Below are 20,494 nucleotides of genomic sequence, written 5' to 3' on the forward strand. Positions count from 1 at the left end.
GCTTTCATCTTGGTCTCTTTTCTCTGGTGTATGTAGAAGATTTTCTGCTACTCTATTTGATTAAAATTTTAATTTCAATATTTTTGTATCTAAAATCTCTCAATGGTTCATTCGCAATTTCTTGTTATTGACTTATAGATGTACATTTACTTGAAAATACTTAATTCATTATAGTTATTCTCATTGGTTGAATGTTATTGGGTTTTCTTTAGGCTTTGTAAGTCTGCTTGGTGAGGTTTTGTTTGAGAATATAGCTGAAATGGTAGGAAATTCTTTGTTTACTTTTGCACTTCATTTTCCAAGCTGGATTGATTCCTTCTCTTGCTGTGCCCAGAGGCTGTCAGTGGCTGGGGTGGAAGCGGGTGTCCGTGGGCTCCATGGGGCTATCTGCTTCCTCCCACCAGTGCGCTTCGGCCAGCTGCCAGCCGTTGTCTTTGGTCCTGCTGCTTCCTGCTTCCGATGTTGGAGTTGTGAACACTCTGGACGTCACTCCAGTATGTGAAGGTCACCTGTACTCTGTGTCACACCCAGCTTTAGTCCAGTGCTGTCCTGCCAGGCCCTCCTAATGCCAGACCTGACGTCATCTCACTTCATTTTAATGCCGCAGTATGCTTGGTCCTCTCTGTCACCTCTCCCCCTCCTCCTCCTTTTCTTTAGTCACTTGTGTGGTTTGGGCTCAAGTTGCCATCTTTAGGTTGTAAAAGTGGAGAGACGGCTCAGTGGTGAAGAACACCCACTGCTCTTTCAGAGGACCCGGGTTTGATGTCCAAAACAACTGCTTGGACTCCAGAGGATCCAGCAGCTTCTTCCAGGTTCCACAGCCCCCCCCCCACATGTGCGCATACACACACACACACACACACACACACGCACATCACACACGCTTGCACATCACACACACACTTGTGCACATCGTGCACACACATTCATTCACATCATACACATTCACTCTAGCACATCGTGCATGCACACACACTCACTTGTGCATATTACACACACTCATGCATATCACGTACATACACACACATCGTGCACACGTGCACACACTCACTCCCTTGTGCACATCACACACATTCACTCATGCACATCGCATGCACACACACATGCACACACATTTGTACACATCACACACACACGCACACACACATTTGTGCACATCACACACACAGTCACTCGTGCACATAGCGTGAGTGCGTGCACACACACATTCACTCATGCACATTGCACCCACACACACACTTGTGCACACACATTTGTGCACATCACACACACATGCACATACATTTGTGCACATCACACACAATTCACTCGTGCACATAGCGCGAGTGCGTGCACACACACATTCACTCATGCACATTGCACGCACACACACTTGTGCACACACACATTTGTGCACATCACACACATGCACACATATTCACTCATGCACATTGCACACACACATTTGTGCACATCACACACACATGCACACACATTTGTGCACATCATACACACACATTCACTCGTGCACATCGCGTGAATGTGTGCACACGCGTGCGTGCATGCACACATACACACATAAATAAAAGTTATACAAAGATCTTTTACAGAAGTGGAAATGTGTTTTCTTCTTGTCCTGGCCCACACTTCTGCAGTTGTGGTCCACTCCGATTGCAGTGCCCCTTCTATAACTGCATAGCAAATTCATTCTCTCCATTGGGCCATTGCCTTTGCTGCACACCTCCACCCCAGTGCGTGGACCCTCCTCTGTTCCTACGGTAACTCTGTATTCCTTTATTTTAGTGTTCACTGTTTCAGATGTTTGCAGTCACATCCGCCTTGGTCAGTTGGCCATGGGGTCTTTCAGCTTTCTATCCCTCTTGGTAGTAGGTAATAGTTTTCAATGAATGAAATAGTAGGTTTATAAATAATCTAAATGAAGAAAATAATTTTCTTTAAAATCATGGAATGAATTGACTAAAGATGTGATTGCATGTTAATTATAGAGCTAAATCTGGCTGCTCACTCAAGGGCTGTATTGCTACATACATGCATGTGTTTCTTTGAGACTGGGTCTTGCTGTGTGTGTTTAAGTATACATGCGTTAATTTGTTTGAGATGGGACTTGCTATGTAACTTAACCTGAACTTGAATTTTCTAACCTCATATTTCAGCTTCTAAAAGGCAGGGATTGGCACAATTGTGTTTGACCATATTTCCTTCCTTCCTTCCTTCCTTCCTTCCTTCCTTCCTTCCTTCCTTCCTTCCTTCCTTTCTTCCCTCCTTCCTTCACTTTTTTCCTCCTTCTTCCTTCCTTCCTTCCTTCCTTCCTTCCTTCCTTCCTTCCTTCCTTCCTTCCTTCCTTCCTTCCTTTTTTTTGTGATAAACTTGGCAATGTGGCTATCATTGTACTTGGCTCTGAAAACATTTTGGACTCTTTGTTTGTTTCTTTGTTTTGAGACAGTGTCTCATGTAGACCATTCTGATCTTGAACTCATTATATAAACAAGAATGACATTGAATTTATAATCCTCCTGCCTTCACCTCACCAATCCTGGGGTTATAGGTGTGTGCCACATTTTAAGGATTAGCATGCACTCTTAACCACCAAGCTATATCCTCAACACAAATCTTTGGGTTTTAGTACACAATGAAAATACTTCACAATGGCCCTAGATGCATTCATAATTATAAATTTCAGCAGCTGGCATCCTACTTTTCAGGTTATCTTTCCCCCGCCCCACGCACAAGTTATTTTTATTGCTCCGAAAGCTTCATATGTTGCTTTGCTAGAATTTTTCAAAAGAATTTCTAAAACTTTCAAACAATGACAACAATGTAAAAAACACCCTACCCTCAATGCCACTGCTTTGGAATACCATTTATTTGGATGCAAGATTATGTTGGTTTTTTTACAAGAACGAATAGACACTTTATGATAATATCTTAAGACTAATGTGTGTGTGTGTGTGTGTGTGTGTGTGTGTGTGTGTGTTGGGGATAGTGATAAAGACAGTACTAACTCTGATTCCCAGAGCTACTGTAGCCATGAGGCAGGAGGATCATTGTGAATTCAGGGCCAATCTGCTCTACATAGTGTGGTCCACGACAACCAGAGCTATATGAGATCCTTTCTCAAAATAAACAAAAAATGAATGTTATTTTGGATACTCTTAAGTTAACTAAAGTTGGTTGGTGTGGGGAAATACAGGACTGGCTCAGAAGAGAATCTAGAGTATCCCAATTAGGAAAGAAATCCTTTGGGATCCAGAAAACATGAAACTAACCAACTGATAGCTGCCTACATGGCAGTTTCCCTTTTTGCTGAGTGAGTGGAAGAATATGTCTATGTGACGTGGAAAACAGGTAGACTGCACGCTACTGGCTTCAAATAAAAATTTCTTTCCCTCAAAGTTGGATTGTTAACCATTCTTGAACATCAGGTTCTTTTTCCTCTTGAGACTCTGACGACTTCATAACATTACCTACCTACCCATCCCTTTAAGCCACAGAGGAGACGTTGTAGATGTAAGAAGGCCTCTGTCTTCAGAAAAATCAAGGCACTGTTCACAAAGGTCTTGTAAAGAATGAGAAACTTGCATTGTTCTTTCTCAAGACAGCCCAAATGCTACATAGACAGCCTGCTACAAACTGAAACAGTCTTAGAAAAAGTACACTCAGACAGAATGTTTGGCAGTTAAAGAAGCCTGGCTTAACCATGTTTCTAATTGCTGTATTTTGGAAACTGGTAATCTCTATTCAAACTTTTTTGGATATGCCACATCTATGTTTATGTATCAGGCGAAGCCAGTGACATTTTTCTGTGTTTTCCTTCTCTGCTCTCCAAGGCTAAGATACTTAACAGATTTGAGCTGCAGTTTCCTTCTGTGTAAAATTCAGATAAAAGTACATGGTTTCTGAATTTCATTGTATTTATTTCCTTCCTTCCTTCCTTATTTATTTTCTTGAGACAGGGTATGTTGATGGCCGTGTGGGTCCAACACAGATAGTTATCTTCCCTAACTGGACTGGTACGGAGTCGCGAGGAATAATCAGACACAACTTATATGGTCATCATGGAAGGGCAAGATCTCTCCTGTTTATTCTCCAAACAGTTTATATATCATCCCATAAATTGAGTGGGGGGGGGGGGACATTAGGCTGTATCCTAGGTAACCCTGGTGAATGGCCTTTAGTCACATCTGCATCTGCTAGCTGTTGTCAAGTAGGCCATGAATTAGCATCTCTATAAGACTTTCTCCAAATTACCAAGAACTAAGCACCAAATATCCTGACCAGTTTCAGCCAACACCTCTCCTCAGGAGATCTACATTTCTAACAAAAGAAAGGAGCAGTGCATCCTTGCTATTGTTACACAGAGACAGCTTGTCTGCAGAGCTACATGATCAGCTCAGACCGAGCCTGTGGCTTTTATGCTTGGCTGCCACACCATACAGAAATATGGACCTACAAGGGTGTCCATGTGAAACTGTCCTGGAACTCACTATGTAGACTAGGTTGGCCTCAAACTCACAGAGATCCCCATGATTCAGCCTCCTGAGTGCTGGGACTAAAGGTTCTTTGGTTTCTAAATTTTAAAATGGTATAACTTAGTTGGTAAAGGTGCTTGCTGCCAAGACTGAGAAGCTGAGTTCCATCCCTGGAACCCACATGGTGGAAGGAGAGAAGTGACTACAGAAAATGATCTTCTGGCCTCACTCATACGTGGTGGTCAACAACCCATACATGCACACACACACTTCCTCTGTGCACAGTACCTGGGAAACACTTGTGTGCTGCCCAGGGGAATGGCTCAGATGCTCTTTCCTGTCTCTTCCACTCACTGCCTCAGTTGTGGTCTTGTTGGCTGAGGCCACACACAGTGTCCTTCAGGTATCTCCACTGGGAGGAGCTGCCTTGCCCAAGGCAATCCCTCTCCAAGAATGCAGTCCCCGTCTAATTACACTGTAGGGGTAGGACACTGAGGCTCAGCTACCTTCCTTCAAGTGGGAAAAACTCTGAAATGCTAACCTCCAGAGAACTTGAAGGATCTAATGAGATCTATGGTACAACTGCACTATCATGGAAGTCTTTCCAGTACTCAGACCTGTTTTCCTCACTCCTGAGAAGAGCTGTTCCTAGAGCCTCTGCGCTGGCTACTTTTGTCAGCTTGACAGAAGATACAGTCATCCAAGAGGAGGGACTAAGAAAATGATGGGGCTGTAGGCAAGCCTGTAGGGTGTTTACTTAACTAATGATTGACGGGTGAAGGCCCAGCCCTTTGTGGTTGGTGCCATCCCTGGGAAGATGGCCCTGGGTTCTATAAGAAAGCAGACTGAGTGTAGGCAGAAACTGCTTGTTCATTTCCTGGCTACCTGAACCCAAAATAATCTCACAGAAACTCTATTAATTAAAGCACTGCTTGGCATTTTACCTTAGCCTTCTTATTAACTAACTCTTACATCTTAAATGAACCCATTTCTATTATTTTATATTCTACCATGAGGCTTATGGTTTACTGGTAAGGTTCTGGGGGTCTGTCTCCTTCAGTGACTGCATGGCATCTCCATGGCATCTGCCTGATTCCACCTTCTTTCTTCCTCTATCTGCTTGGAATTCCCATCTTACTCTATTTTGCCCGCCATAGGACAAAGCAGTTTCCTCCATTAACCAATAAAAGCAGCACATATACAGAATAACTTCCCATACCAGCTGAGGGCTGGAAAGATAACTCAGAGGTTAAGAGCACTGGCTGCTCTTCCAGAGGTTCTGAGTTCAATTCTCAGCAACTATATGATGGCGCGCAACCATCTATAATGAGATCTTGTGCCCTCTTCCGGCATGCATACATGTAGGCAGAACACTGTGTACGTAATAAATAAATAAATCTTTAAAAAAAAAGCAGACCGAGCACGCTAGGAGGAGCAAGCCAGTTAGCAGGCCCTCCTCATGGCCTCTGCATCAGCTCCTGCCTCCAGGTTCCTGCCTTGTTTGAGTTCCTGTCTTGATTTCTTTTCATGAACTGTTTTACAGAAGGGTGAATGAATTAAACACTTTCCTCTGCAAGTTGTTTATGGTCATGGTGTTTCATCACTATACCTAACCAGGACCGTCACCAAGCAATGCCGCCTGCACCATTTTCCATCTTAGGCTGTACTTCCCAGAGACACCAACTGATAACAACATGCCTTTCTTGATCACATTGAATATGGTGTATCTGATGCTTATCCCCGAGACAGAGCAAAGCTGGCTAATGACTATGGAGCTGAATATATATTTTGGGCCTTAGGAAGAGTGTAAAGATGCCATAAGTCACACTTTTTCTGTTGTAAACACATGAATCCTAAGAAGTTTGCTTTTTTATTACATACTTTTTAAGTCTTTAAATTTTAATTTGATTTGATTTGATTACTAAGGTAGAATGTTTTAGGGGCTGGGGAGACGGCTCAGCAGGTAAGAGCACTGGCTACCCTTCCAGAGGACCTGGACTCCTTTCCCAGTACCCACGTCGTGGATCCTAACCTTCCATAATTCTAGTTCCAGGTGATCCAGTGTGTCTTCTGGCTTCTGCTAGTAACTGACACTTACATGGAACTCAGATTTACATGCAGGCAAAACAACCAGACATAGACTAAAAGTAAATCTTCAGATAGAATGTTTTAGAATTAAATGATAGCATTAAGAATGCATTTGATACTGGCGGTGGTGGCTCACCCCTTTCATCCTAGCACTTGGGAGGCAGAGGCAGATGGACCTCTGTGAGTTGAGGCTGGCCTGGTTTACAGAGCAAGTTCCAGGACAACCAGGACTGTTACACACACACACACACACACACACACACACACACACACATACAAATGCATTTGATATGAAATTTATGAGATGGTAGAAGTCTGGTGGTCTACAACTTTAAAATTCATGTTAATTGGGAATTCTATTAAAATAAAAGTATAAAATTTAATCAAACTTGGTAACCTACTTAACAGGAAATTTATGACGGAAGAAGGCCCAGTCCTCTGTTGTCATGATGGTTATGTTTGATCTAACGGGCTAATGATGTGATGTTGTGGTTGTGTAACTACATTGGCTCAGTTGTCGCTTGCTGGTTGGTATCACTGTTGTGCTTCCCTTTGTGACAACCACTCACCAACTTCTGAAACACTTTGTTCTCACGGCCAGTGCTGGTTCATCTAAGGACTTTTTCCCACACTTACACTATTTATTGAGAGTCTAGTATATAGTGATTCTATCCATTAATGGTCGCACTGCCCTTTTTTCCGTTTAATTTAAAAGCTCTCTGTTTTTGCATTCCTGTCCTCAGAAGAATTACCTTGTACATGCCCACTGTGTACCTCAGACCGAGGGAGCTGTGTTAGTACCACAGAAGGGATCCAACTTGCCAAAGAACTGGGAGCTACCTACCTGGAGCTGCACAGCCTTGATGACTTCTACATCGGAAAGTATTTCGGAGGAGTGGTAAGTGGAGAGCCTGTGAGCTCCTGTGCAGGCTGCTGCTGAGCTATGTTCCAGGGCATCAATGAGTGCTTTCATTTCATAAGCATCATTTGCTTTAACCTTGAGAAACACAATAAGAGTTAAGAGGCATAGGCTTAATCAGTGTAAAATTATAAAATTCTCTATCCAAATGAAACATTTTTAATCATCGGTTAAGATTTTTAGAATCTTTCGAAATGGGTCCTTGTGTATGTTAAAATCGCATGTTCTAATACAAACCTACACAAGTTTGTAGTAATCTTGTTAGTATGTCTGTGTCTCTGTATGTGTGTCCATGCACATACATGCACCCCTATGTCTGCATGTGGGCATGGGTACATATGTTCATACTTAACATGTGAAGGCCAGAGGACACTGCTCCCCTTTTTAGGTACAGGGACACTCACTGACCTAGCACATGCCAAGTAAGCTAGACTGGCTAGTTAGTGTCACCCAGAGGTCTCCGTGCTGGCCAGTGAAGCGTGCTCCACCATGTGCAGCATTGTGGGGACACACGTGCCGTGTGTAGAAGACAGTGGTCATTCAGAGGTCATTTTTGAGTGTTCTCTTCAGATGCCATCCACTTCTCTTTGTGAGCCAAGGTCTCCGTGGGCTGCAGCTGACCAGTGGCAAAGTTAGCTAGCCCGTGAGCCCCAGACAAAATGAGTCAATCTTTCTAAATATATATTTTTAATATTAAAAATTGTTTGCACATGTTTGTTAGTATTGGCACTGACATCGAAACCATTTGCAGATGTGATCTGGAATACAAATCGTCATGTCAGATATAATTGTGTTGGACTTAATTCTGCTTTGATTCATGTTTCAGTTGGAGTATTTTATGATTCAAGCCTTAAATCAGAAGACAAGCGAAAAAATGAGGAAAAGGAAAATGACCAACTCCTTTCACGGAATTAGACCGCCTCAACTTGAACAGCCAGGTGTGCAGACCTTAGGACATTCCGCCCAGATCTTAGAGAAACCATTTCAATCCGAGCATGCTCAGGGCCGTTTGACATTTCAAGGGTTTTCTTAACTGACACTAGAGCAGGTGGTGGTCAAACCACACTTCTGAGAAAATGCTGACGTCAAGTTTGATTCTATAGATTCTTAGCATGTGGCAGAGAGGCACCGTCGAGATAAAGGACTGACAGGTAGCTACAAAAGGCCATGCCAGTCTTAACTGGGTGCTGCACAAAAAGTCATCTAAAAGGCAATCTTGGGACACTTGGTGAAATCTTAATATGAACTGAAAGCAAGATGAAGTTGTAGGTTTATTGTTAATTTTCTCACCTATCATGATTAATAAGTCAGTGTTCTCACAGTCGTCTAATGCCTGCAACCCTGGTGTGCGCGTGTACCTGTGTCTGCGTCTTTGTGTCTAGCGATAAAGCAGGATGACACAGTTAGTTACTGCAGGATGAACGAAAGAATGTATGTGTGCACTGTCATTTGTGCTACAGAGTGTAAATATAAAAACAAAATCACACTCATCAAAACATTTTACATGGTTTATGATATAATCATGGAATAGTGATCTGTTGGGTCAGTTTGTCTTCGATATTATTTCTAAAAATAATAGATACTTGATATCATAGAATCATGACTATGGTTTTCTATCACTTTTGTTGTGGTTTGGTTTTTGAGACAGGGTTTCCCTGTGTAGCAGTCCTGGTTGTCCTGGAACTCACTTTGTAGACCATGCTGGCGCCCAACTTACTGAGATCCGCCTGCCTCTGCCACTTAAGTGCTGGGGTTAAAGGTGTGCCACCACTGCCCAGCCAACTAGTTTATTATGATAATTTATTGTATTTTATGAAGAAATGGAAAAGATGGGTTTGAAAGCCTCAAATACAAAGAAATGATGATGAGATGTACATTGTATAAATAATCAGTGTGGATTCCATAAATGTGAGAAATTTCCATTTGTCAAAAAGAAAAAAAACACCTTAAAGAAGGCACCAGAGAACTAGCTGTTGAATCAATGTAGATGTCAACCAAGGGAACACAAGTTAGAACTGAGGAATCGCTTCTAGTTTCAGATAATGTTCAGATAAGGTCTGTTATGTGGTAAATTCTGGGGCCTAAATACCTTCAAGGCGAAAAGAACAAATAGTGGAGACAGTTAAGTGTCCTCACTGATCCAAAGGAGAGAACCAGACGCCCAACACTGTTTGACACTGATAGAAACTCCCCAATTGGCTTCTTTGGGGGTCTGGGTAATACAATATATCGGGTCCCCAGCAGTGTGTGGGCAGCAGAGACAGCCTGTGTGTTTACAAGTCTGTTTCATGTGTTTAGATGACCGTGGGCCGAGCTCTAAATAAAACAGGACACAGCATGACTGCCTGCAGGTGTCTTTGGGGTGGAATGCTTCTAAGGATTAGCACTGGGCTCTGGGACTCAGTTAGCATTTGGGATCCTGGGAGATAGAGTGACCTGGGGTGCACTGCAGGGAACCTGGTCCTCAAAGCTGCTTATTAGGGTACCATACCCAGCTCCCAAGCCTCGTTCACATAAAGGATTCCTACTGCTGAAGGAGTCGACTCACTTGCTTGGGGTGCCATGCATTGGCAGTGTTTCCCTTACATCCCTCTGCTCGGGTTTGTCAACAAGTTCAGGTTTTCTGGGGAGGACATGAGCTGAGGATATATATTCTGGGCTGATGGAAAGCTCTCTCTTCAGCAGGATCAAACTAGTCATGGGAAATCTAAGGGCATGTTCTGTGTAGGAGCCCATGGATTGTAGTCACCACCATGGCTGAGGTATGTTGAGTGAAGAACTACTTGCTGATTGGTGAGGTAGATTATTTCACTAGAAGAAATAAAAAGACTGGGATCAAAGTAAAATTGTTAGGATGATGTCAGACAATAGAGTAGTAAGAGTCATTGCAATTTATGAAGGCATGGGAATTTGCCGGCGTTAAGTGGTCCCCCTTGACCTCCACTCCCCATCAGATGCTGAAGATTTGAGAGTAAGATCTTCAGAACTTAGTTGAATTTTTTTAATCAGGAGAATGCTGACTCCCAGCCCCCATACTAAAGGCCTGTGCTTGGGAGAGTGTTTGTTTTGAGCCACACAAATAATGAGAAATGTCATTTTATTGCTCAAGTCCTTAGGTTTTCATCTTCAGTACAAAATGAAATATCATATTCATGTGCCTTCTGTAAAGTGTGCTTCGGTAATCCCTGATGGACTAGTTCATGTGCTCTTAGGTTAAACTATGCACAATCCGTGATTTGTAGATGTAAGCAATCGGGCAAGTATTGGTTCTTTGCCGGATTCCATCTCTGGGCCTGTAGACACAAAAATAGGTTATTATCTTCATTTTCCCTCGGAAACAGAAAAGATGCCAGTCTTGAAAGCCGAAGCATCGCACTACCACTCCGACTTGAACAACTTGCTGTCCTGCTGCCAGTGTGTGGATGTGGTGTTTTACCACCCGGAAGTGACGGGCATCGCGCAGGCCCACAAGATTGTCCTCTGCGCTGTGAGCCATGTTTTCATGCTGCTGTTCAATGTGAAGAGTCCTACCGACATTCAGGATTCCAGCATCGTCCGAATGACCCAGGACCTCTTCGCCATCAACAGAGATGCTGTGCTTCCAGGTGCTAGCCAGGAATCTTGCAGCAACCCGCCGCTGCGAGTCATCGTGAAGGACGCGCTCTTCTGCTCGTGTTTGTCCGATATTCTGCGCTTCATTTATTCAGGTACCTTGGCCTACTCTTCCGGGCCCTTCTGCTCTCTCAAGCTTCCTGTAAGTCTATGAGAGTCTTGGCTAATTTTATATTTATCTTAGCCCTGACATCTGAGGTGATACTTATACATGAAATGTAGTATTTACTTTATATGTAGAAATTAGTTCAAGTTTTTTCTTTTTGAAAAATTTATTTGCCTTAATGGCAAAATCACATAGCATACAATTCGCTATTTTAGCCATTTTTAAGTGTACAATCCAATGATACCAGATGCATTTATAGAATACAATTGTTTCCATTATCTCTGCATTTCTTTACTTTGAAAATTGAAAGTATGTCCCCATTAAATCGCAGCAAGCCCCGGGCAGCCGCTGCACTTTTCACCGCTGTGGTTTTGACTACTCTGTGTGCCTCCGATGAGTGCAGCCAGTGTAGCTGAGATCTAGGGCCTGGTTTATTTCATTTACCATATTATCTTCGGGGTCATGCAGGTTGTCACTTAGTCATTTTTAATGCATTGGAAAGAGTACAGCAGTTGTTAGAAAGTTAAAAACAGAATTCCCACATAACGTAGCACTTCGCTTCTGGGTATAAACCTAAGTGACGGAAAGCAGGTGTCAAAGAAGGGCTGTACAGCTGTGCTCACAGAAGCATTGTACACCGCGGATAAAATGGGGCGTGTGACCCACATGTCAGCAATGGATTAATGAGCAAACTGAAAATGGGATATGTATGCAGTGGGAAATTATTCAACCCAAAGAAACAAGATGATTAAAATTTAACTATGTTTTTTTAAAAGAATCACTGTAGTTGAGTTTTGCTGGAAAAGTGAGAATAATGTGGTCATGCTTAGGGAATCGTGTTTTTGGGAAATTCACAAGTGCGGCCCCATAGGGCCTACTGCCTTCAGTGTGGGAGATTGACAGGGTGTTCCAGCGGCCTTGGAGAGCAGGTTCAAGTAGCTGGAGCCGTCAAGTTTATGATTTCTTCTAGGTCTACAAATTTTAGTGTTTAAACTTGGATCTCACAGCTCAGAATTTAATACTAAGTCTAAAACAGTTAAGATGGTTGCATGTTAAGAAAAATGGTTGCTATGAGATGTCTAAGCAACAGTGATGAAGGTGTTTGATTTTCCAATGAGTTTACTGTTGAAATTCTATGAATTATTCAGCAGCCTTCCCATAACACCCATTTAATCCTGGGAGGCACGTGAGCACTCTAAGTTATTTATGCCTTCTTTAATATGGTAGCTGTAAAACAGGTCCAGTACCCAGAGACTGAACCTGCCTGCCATTCTTTCTCCTAGGATGCTTTGTACATTGTGAAGTCAGCTCAATAGAGAAGGGGGAGGGAGGATGCAGGCCAGTGGACAAAAGGCAAAGAAAAGGGTCTCTGTGTTCCCCCACCCCTTCCTCTGCCAGCTACCTAGGACAGCTTTCTGAATGGGGGAATTCCCTCAGATCCTACTGCAAAGAGGTTTTATTCGCCTTATATTTGCTCTGGTAAACATGCAGTCCTTATGTGCTGTCTTCTGGGGACCAGGGGTCCTTTCCTAGGACATGGATCACAGAGGAGAAGATGGGGCCAGCAGGGCGTGGGGGAATCGTTGCTGCGGTTTCTGGAAGCTGTGATGCTATTCTCTGTGTGCTCAGGCTGACCTTTTGAAGCCTCATGTGTGTTTCGGGTGGAGGGAGCTTAAAGTAAAGTGGGAAAGACAGGAATTCAGTGAGGAAGCTCCATCAGTCTGACAAGCAAAATCAGGGAAGCCGGCATTGTGACCTTTCCTCATCTAGACAGGTCAGAGGTCACCGGAGTGTCCAGATTCTGATGGTGTGACTGGGGTGGAGTGCAACGTGAGCTTTGTTTCCAACCGATAGCTTGGGCCACAGCTCGTGAAACGGGGCTTAGATTTCAGTTGAGAGACTGGGCCCGGAAGCCCATTGTCACTTTAGTGCACAAAGGAAAGCTGAGCTGAAGTGCAATCTCGAGCTGTCTGATTCAGAGCTATCTGGAGCTCGGTTCCTGGTGTCCTGTCATATATCTGCCCAAAGAAGGACAGTGGATCTCAGCAGAGGAGTAGAAGTTTAGGGAGCCTGGGCACAGAAGAGGCTATGCAATGTCGGGAAAGTGAGCTCCGCGGCCATCTCAGAGCTTCTCCACTTCTGCACTGCTGCTCTGGTCTCCTGTGTCTCAGGCAGGCAGGAGATAGGGTGGTTTGTCCTTGGCCTGAGGTAGAAGGAGCCCGTTGCAGGTGGAGACGGAAGACTAGCTGGATCTGCAAGTTCTTATCAATCATTCTTTAATTATGTATAAATGATAAATCTGAATTGAGCAAAAGGAAGCTTAAGTTCCGTTTTAGAAGATGCTAAAGCCACCATTACACAATTCTTTAAAATGTATTTTTGCTACAAGAAAAACAAAGATGCCTTTGCCCAGACAAAATATCTGAGTATCACTCTTGTTTGTTTTCTCTGTTAGGTTCTCATTTGTTAATAGATTAGTGCTTTAAAAAATATTATTTTTTGGCCGGGTGGTGGTGGCACACGCTTTTTATCCCAGCACTTGGTAGGCAGAGGCAGGTGGATCTCTGTGAGTTCGAGGCCAGCCTGGTCTACAAGAGCTAGTTCCAGGATAGGCACCAAAGCTACAAAGAAATATATATAAACAAAAAATCTTAAAGCTACATTTATCATAGAATCTTCAATAAGGCCTGGAAGATTTGGGACATTTTCAAGCCTCTGCATGGAGCACAGGTTTCCAGACCCACTGCATAGTGGTTTCTTCACAGTCCACAGGTCACAGCATTTGTCAGGGACATTGGAGGACAGCCGTGGTTTGTCTATGGCAATGGGGCTGCTAAGCAAGGGCAGAACTCCATGGCACAGCTTGCATAAACAGGGGCTCAAAAGCTACAATAAACCTGTCTTCTGCCCTTTAAAAAATAGTCAACCAGACCACAAAGGTTCTTTCTAAATAATGCCAGACTTGCTTTTCGCCTCCGGGAATTGGGCTATGTAGATGTTTTGGCTTGGTGTTAGAAGTCACTATTTCAAAGTCCGGTTAGCATTTTATACTCACATATGAGACTTCAGTCTGTTTTCCTCTTAAAACGTTTTGAATAACTTTTTAGATACAGTCCAGGTGTGTGTTAACCTTCCGTTGCATAAGAAGTGTTAACGTTTGGTAAGTAATGCCTGCGGACCAGGGCTACAGCAGAGTGAGAGCCGCAGTTTCTGTGTTCGGGGAGTTACCCTGAAGCAGCATACGCTTGTAGCATTCTTACAATACTTGATGGTTTGACTTGAAAATTCCTGAATCACATGATCTCGGATGGTTAGAAATTAAAATATTTGTAAGACACTCGAGAATGCAGCTTTGTGGTAGACCTGAGGTGACCCAGAATTCCACATGCAGGTGAGCAGGTGGGCGAGCCTTCAGGCTCACTTTGCCTGGGGTTCTCTCCAGTACTCGCAATTCTTCTGCGCATGCTCTTTCCTGTGCAACAAAACAGCGTAGGGTACCTGAAGGCGCTGTGCTCTTCAACAGACTACGTAAACTGCTGAGGGATTGAGAAATTATCCTTGGGAAACCCCAGGGAACAGTGCAAGATGAGGAACTGCTACATGTCCAGCCTCATGGCATCGTTCCTGTTGTTGGCAATGCTGAATCCCTGGATCCCGGAAACATTGTTCAGGGGCGGATCTCATCTTAAACATCGTCACTGCGGAAAAGAAGGCCTAGCCTCAGGATGCTCAGGATGGCTGTTTTATTGGCAGTTAGGGTGTCAAAGATAAGGTGATTAGTATTTCTAGCTATGGAAGCAGCCTGCTCGCTTGGTGCCCTTAGGAATTTGTCTTGGTTTCTGGCTCTCGCCGAGTCTGTTTTCGACCCAGCAGAGCGGCCCCTCAGGTTTGCCTGTTATTCAGATTACTCGGTGCTTGCTTGCTTTCAGGTAGTCCTGTGAATGGAGGTAGTGTGTAGATGTTCATTGGTTAACATCACTATTATTAGCTAGATGTAAGGTTTACTTCACAATATTAAAGGTTAGTACCGATATTGTAACTGTGTTCTCCTTCAGTATAGATGAGGGTAGACAAAGAAAGCTATGCCTGCTATAGGCAGTGTGCCACTATCTGGGTGTTGATAATGTCTGGGATTTTAATTTTTATTTATTTTTATTTTTTAGTATTTTTATTGATATTTATTGAGCTCTACATTTTTCTCTGCTCCCCTCCCTGCTTCTCCCCTCCCCCCACTTCAGTTCTCCCTCAAGGACCCCATGCTCCCAATTTACTTAGGAGATCTTGTCTTTTTATACTTTCTACTTCCCATGTAGATTATATCTATGTAAGTCTCTCTTAGTGTCCTCATTGTTGTCTAAATTCTCTGGGATTGTGGTTTGTAGGCTGGCTGGGATTTTTAAAGTAAGAACGTGCTCAGCAGCAGCACTCAGAGTACAGTAGGAGCCCTGGGGGGTTTAAAAGACGCCAGTGTCTGGAACCCTAGCTCCAGAAAGTCTAACAAACTCTTTTTATTCAGGACAGTATGATGCCCAGCTAGGATGGAGGCTCAGTCTGGGCTCCATTGGTTTCTAAGGCATTTGATAGTCCTGGCATTTTTGTTCCTTCTTTTATATATGAGAATTATTGCTCAGGGTTTAGGGAGGTGGCAGAAAAGTTAGCTACAGATTCAGTGGAAAAACCTCTTCTCACTGTAGTCATTCCAGGCCATTAACGGGTGGGCATGGGCTTAGTGCATAGCCCTCTGAGGCGTTGGTGTCGTCAGGATCACCCATGCCTGAGCTAGTTACTAACCAGAGTGAACAGCTCTCTCGTGATGCTCTGGGCCGGCTGCAGCCCCAGCTTTGCTCTGTGTAGTGTCTTGCTGTGCGGTCTCTAGCAACATAAACACCTCTGTCTGCAAGTCAGAGGACTCTGCCCAGCACTGGCAGAGGACACTCAGAGCCTGGTGTCAGCAGCCAGGACACTAAGAGGCTGTGAGAAGAAAACTGGGTTCAGAAGACCAAGATTTAGCAAGGACAGGAAAGAATGAACCTTCCAAGTGCAGGGAAAAACCTTTCGGCATCCTCTCCCTGTAGTATCAATGACTAGGGATACACACCACACAATCACCTTTTAATACAGGGGTCCTGACGTTTTTATATAGATCTATTGTCTTATGTGTGCATGGGAGGTTTTTTTTTTTTTTTTTTTGAAAGATGATCCAAAGAATTTGTAAGACTGTGGAAAGAATATGTGTGACCAGTTAAAAATCCCTGATATAAAAAGGGAGAGAAAGGGGCAGGTTTTAGCGACTCATTCTTCTGGAGCACAGAAAGGAAGGTGACCCAGCAGGGAAGTCAGGACAGAAGAATTGTCACAGGTAGGAGAGGAGGGCAGTGGTGAGCTGGAGTCAGACCAGCACCTGTGGGAGCAAGGCTGTTGTGTTTACAATTTCCAATTCCACGATCTGTGATTCCATGTCGTCAGCTCAGACTTGGCCTTGCTGTGAGGGTCAACAGGATGAAAATGGCAAATGCCCCAAAACAGGAGTGAGAGAGAGAAGAGGCGAGAGGGCTCAGGAACGCTGACGCGCCTGGACTGGAGAGACGGCTTGGTGGTGAAGGGCCCTTGCAGAAGACCTAGGTTCGATTCCCAGGACCCACGTGATGGCTAGCAACGGACTAACTACAGTTCTGGGGATCTAACACCCTCATTTGGTTTCTTCAAGCACGGCACACATGTAATTCATTTACAAACATGTAGTCAAATATTCATACACATAAAAATAAACCAATCTTTTTTTTAAAAAAAAATAAGAAACAAGTGCCAGGGACCCTGAGCTTCAGGGTTCGAGAGCCTATGGGTCACGCTCTTCTAGTCAGGATTGGTTCTCACTGGTAGAAGTTGACTAATCTCATTGTATTAAAATGTGAGTTATATGCCTTGCTCAGTCCTCAGTCTCAATCATGCATCTGCAGAGTGATGGAGATAGGCAGGGATGCACCAGGGCAAGATTAGGAGCAGATGGGGAAGTCCTTAAGTACCTAACTGCTGCACAAGGACCCCTGCCCAGGCAGGTGGGAAATTACCATATTAACAATGGAGTCAATGTCCTACAGCTAACCACCAGGCGGGGTAGGGAGAGCACAGAAACAAACAGGATGCTTACTTAGTTAGCTGAGCATAAACTGTCCCTGCAAAATGCACCCCAGGAACAAGGGCAGACCCGGGCCCTGCACTGATCACCCCCCCAGACAGGCAGGATGACTTCCTTGAAGTCACCCAAGTGTTAATGGCAGATCAAGCTGGAATGTGGACCTTACTTGCCTGTCCATGGTATATTGTTTTAATTTTATTTTTAGGAGTTTGACCTCCTGCAAGGGTGAAGGTGATCCCTTATGTGATGGGGTGAATTAGAATGGCCTCCATAGGCTCATATATTTGAGTGCATAATCACCAGGGAGTGGAAATGTTTGAAAGGATTAGAAGGATTAGGAGGTGTGGCCTTGTTGGAGGAAGTGTGTCAGTGGGCGTGGGATTTGGAGTTTCCAAAGCCACACCAGGCCCAGACTTCTCTTTCTTTGCCTGCCTGACTGCAGGTCAGGAAGTAATTCTCAGCTCTTTGTCCAACACCATGCATACTCCCATGTTGCTCACCACAATGATAATGAACTAAACCTCTGAAACTATAGGTAAACCCCTAGTTAAATGCTTTCTTTTGTAAGTGTTGCCTTGGTCTTCACAGCAGTAGAACAGTAACTAAGACTCCTTGGAACATCATGAGCAGAAATAATAATTTTGAAATTTTAGCTTGATAGGATGATCCCAAGGAAAGGTGTTTGGAAGCAGGGAGGCTGGGCAGGAAAGTGCTTAGGCCAAGGAGAGGAGCATTTTGGGTAAAGATTATCTTAGAATTGGAGAAAAGGCGGTGGGTACAAGTGAGGGGCAGAAGAGCAGCTTTGCAGGTCCCCAGGATGGAGGCAATGCTCGGAAAAGGTCTGCTGCGGCTGTGGGCTCTGGGGATGAGTGTGTCAGAAAAGGTCTGCTGCGGCTGTGGGCTCTGGGGATGAGTGTGTCAGAAAACCCCCTCACTGCCTTTCTCAGGTTAGTTTTGGAGAGTTCCAGGGTAGACGCCTCACCTGAGCCACAGAGTGCATGTGTGTGTCTGCAGGGCAGCTTTCCAGACCAGTGGAGGCCTTCACTCTCCATTAGTGGTGAAGGCATTCAGTGTGGTAACAGCCATACTGGCCGTCTTCCTGAAAGCAGATCACTTTTCACAGAAACTCATCCTGGCCAGTGCTGCCAGCTGAACACCTGCTGCAGAAATGGTGGCTGCCAAGGAGGAAGCCTGTTCTGAGCAGTGGTTCTCAGCCTTCCTAATGCGTGGCCTTCAGTACAGTTCCTCATGTTGTGGTGACCCCCCAACCATAAAATTATTTTCGTTATTTCGTAACTGTAACTTTTCTCCTGTTATAAATCATTATGTAAATATCTGTGTTTTCTGATTGTCTTGGACTCCTGTGAAAGGGTTGTTGGACCCCAAAGGGGTCATGACCCACAGGCTGAGAAACATTGGATTAGAGGAAGTCAAACTAACTTGTTAAACACATACTTCAATCGTAAAAAGATATGTTTGCTCCAGAGAAATTAAATACGAAAGAAGGAAGCATTTGTAGTCTAGAAGGTTTTCGCACCTCCTACTCACATAGGACTTCCTGACATGTGGTTCCTTCCAGGTGCTTTTCAGTGGGAAGAGCTGGAAGCAGACATCAGGAGGAAGCTGAACGACTCAGGGGATGTTTCCGATGTAATCGAGAAAGTGAAATGCCTTTTAAAAACACCAGGAAAGGTAAATTACTTTGACTCCGAATTATAACAGATACATTTTGATAGTATAACGTTGAGTCATTAGCAAAGTTAAATAATTCATAAATAGAAATGCTTTTTTCTGTGTATATGTTTCTGTTTAAACATTTTAAACAGAAACATATGTATTTCTTACTAAGATTTTACTTTATGTAAGGATTAAATTAGGCGTGACTCATGCCTTTGAAATGTTCACTTGTGAATTCTGCTTTCACAGCAGCCCACTGGGGCCCTGGGAACACACAGCCTGTGTTGGGAACGAGAGCTGCTGGCCTCCTGCAGCTGCAGCTGCCTCCAGGAGGGACCCGTCCTCACACCGGTGGTTTTCCAGGAGCCTTGGGGAGCAGAGCTGTTCCCGTAAACTTTTAAAGAGTTCTGAGCCATACATTTAACCAAATGGGCGGTTGAGGAGTCTCTTGAGTACATGTTCAAAATTACAAAGTGGGTTCAAGGTTATGAAAATACTGAAGTTGTAAGACAATAAAACTGCAGTGATTTAGATTATACAGAGTCTGTAAACGTTTTAAAAGTAGATTTGTAAAACTTTAAGACAACTGTGTTGCACAATCTAGCCAGTTTATTCTTATTTCAGAGTCTGTGATAAGCAAACTGGCTACAGTAGATAAAATAAGGTTCAGCTGAGTGCAGTGCTTAGCAAAATATAAGGCAAATATTCCTTTATTTTTAACAGATGACTGAACATTAATAACATTTAAAGTCAATAGTTGAAAAATATGAACTGTATCAGTTTTTCATTTCTTCTCATGTTTGAAAGTTGTGTACACGGTTGTGTGTGCCAGGAGCACACGTGGAACTGAGAGGACGGTCTGTAGGAGTGGGTTCTTCCTTCTGCTGTGTGGGCTCCAGGGTTACACAGACAGAAGGTGACTTTGCTCACTGAGCCATTTCTCTACCCCGCCCCCCTTTCTGGGTTGTTGTTGTTGTTGCGGTGACTCATTATATAGTCAGGCCGTCTTCAAACTCTTTGTAGCCCTGACTGGCTTCAAGCTCTCTGTGTAACCCAGACTAGCCCAGACTGGTAGCTTTCTACCTTAGCTTCCCTGTGCTGGGATTACATCTGTACAACCACACCTGCCTTGTACTAGCTTTTCAGGAAGGTTCTTGATTTTCCTTAGTTGAGAAAAGAAATTAACAGAGAAACACAGAATTAAGGGGTGTAGTACCTCAGTGCAGCAGCTAACCCCAGGCTGAGCAGCCTTACAGGAATCAGAATAGCTCTCTTTCAACCTAACTCAGCTGAACAGTCCTGTAAAAAAGGTTGCACAAATGCCTGGATTCTCTTTACTCAGACCATCTGATGAGTTGATGAACTGGGGGATGTCTCTCCATCTCTCTCACACACATACTTCATACATAGTGAATATCTCTGTAAGATCCATGATGCGCAGCTTTAGAACCCTTATCTACATGGAATATTCAGAGTCTTGCTGGTGT

General features: G+C 43.8%; 1 protein-coding gene and 1 non-coding gene across 2 annotated transcripts in view; one reads left to right on the plus strand and one right to left on the minus strand.

The window, feature by feature from the left end:
• The window catches only part of Rhobtb3 (Rho related BTB domain containing 3), a 67,972-nt gene that overhangs the window by 11,897 nt on the left and 35,581 nt on the right, over positions 1–20,494 (plus strand). Inside the window, exons 4-7 of the mRNA XM_057789925.1 lie at positions 7,301–7,455; positions 8,303–8,414; positions 10,818–11,183; positions 18,910–19,022. Coding sequence (XP_057645908.1) covers positions 7,301–7,455; positions 8,303–8,414; positions 10,818–11,183; positions 18,910–19,022 — 746 coding nt within the window. The remainder of the gene's footprint in view (positions 1–7,300; positions 7,456–8,302; positions 8,415–10,817; positions 11,184–18,909; positions 19,023–20,494) is intronic.
• Positions 16,183–16,317, minus strand: LOC130887702 (small nucleolar RNA SNORA71). The gene has a single exon (XR_009058396.1). It is a non-coding gene; the product is annotated as a small nucleolar RNA SNORA71 (small nucleolar RNA).

Source organism: Chionomys nivalis, chromosome 15, assembly GCF_950005125.1.
Source record: "Chionomys nivalis chromosome 15, mChiNiv1.1, whole genome shotgun sequence".
NCBI lineage: Eukaryota > Metazoa > Chordata > Mammalia > Rodentia > Cricetidae > Chionomys > Chionomys nivalis.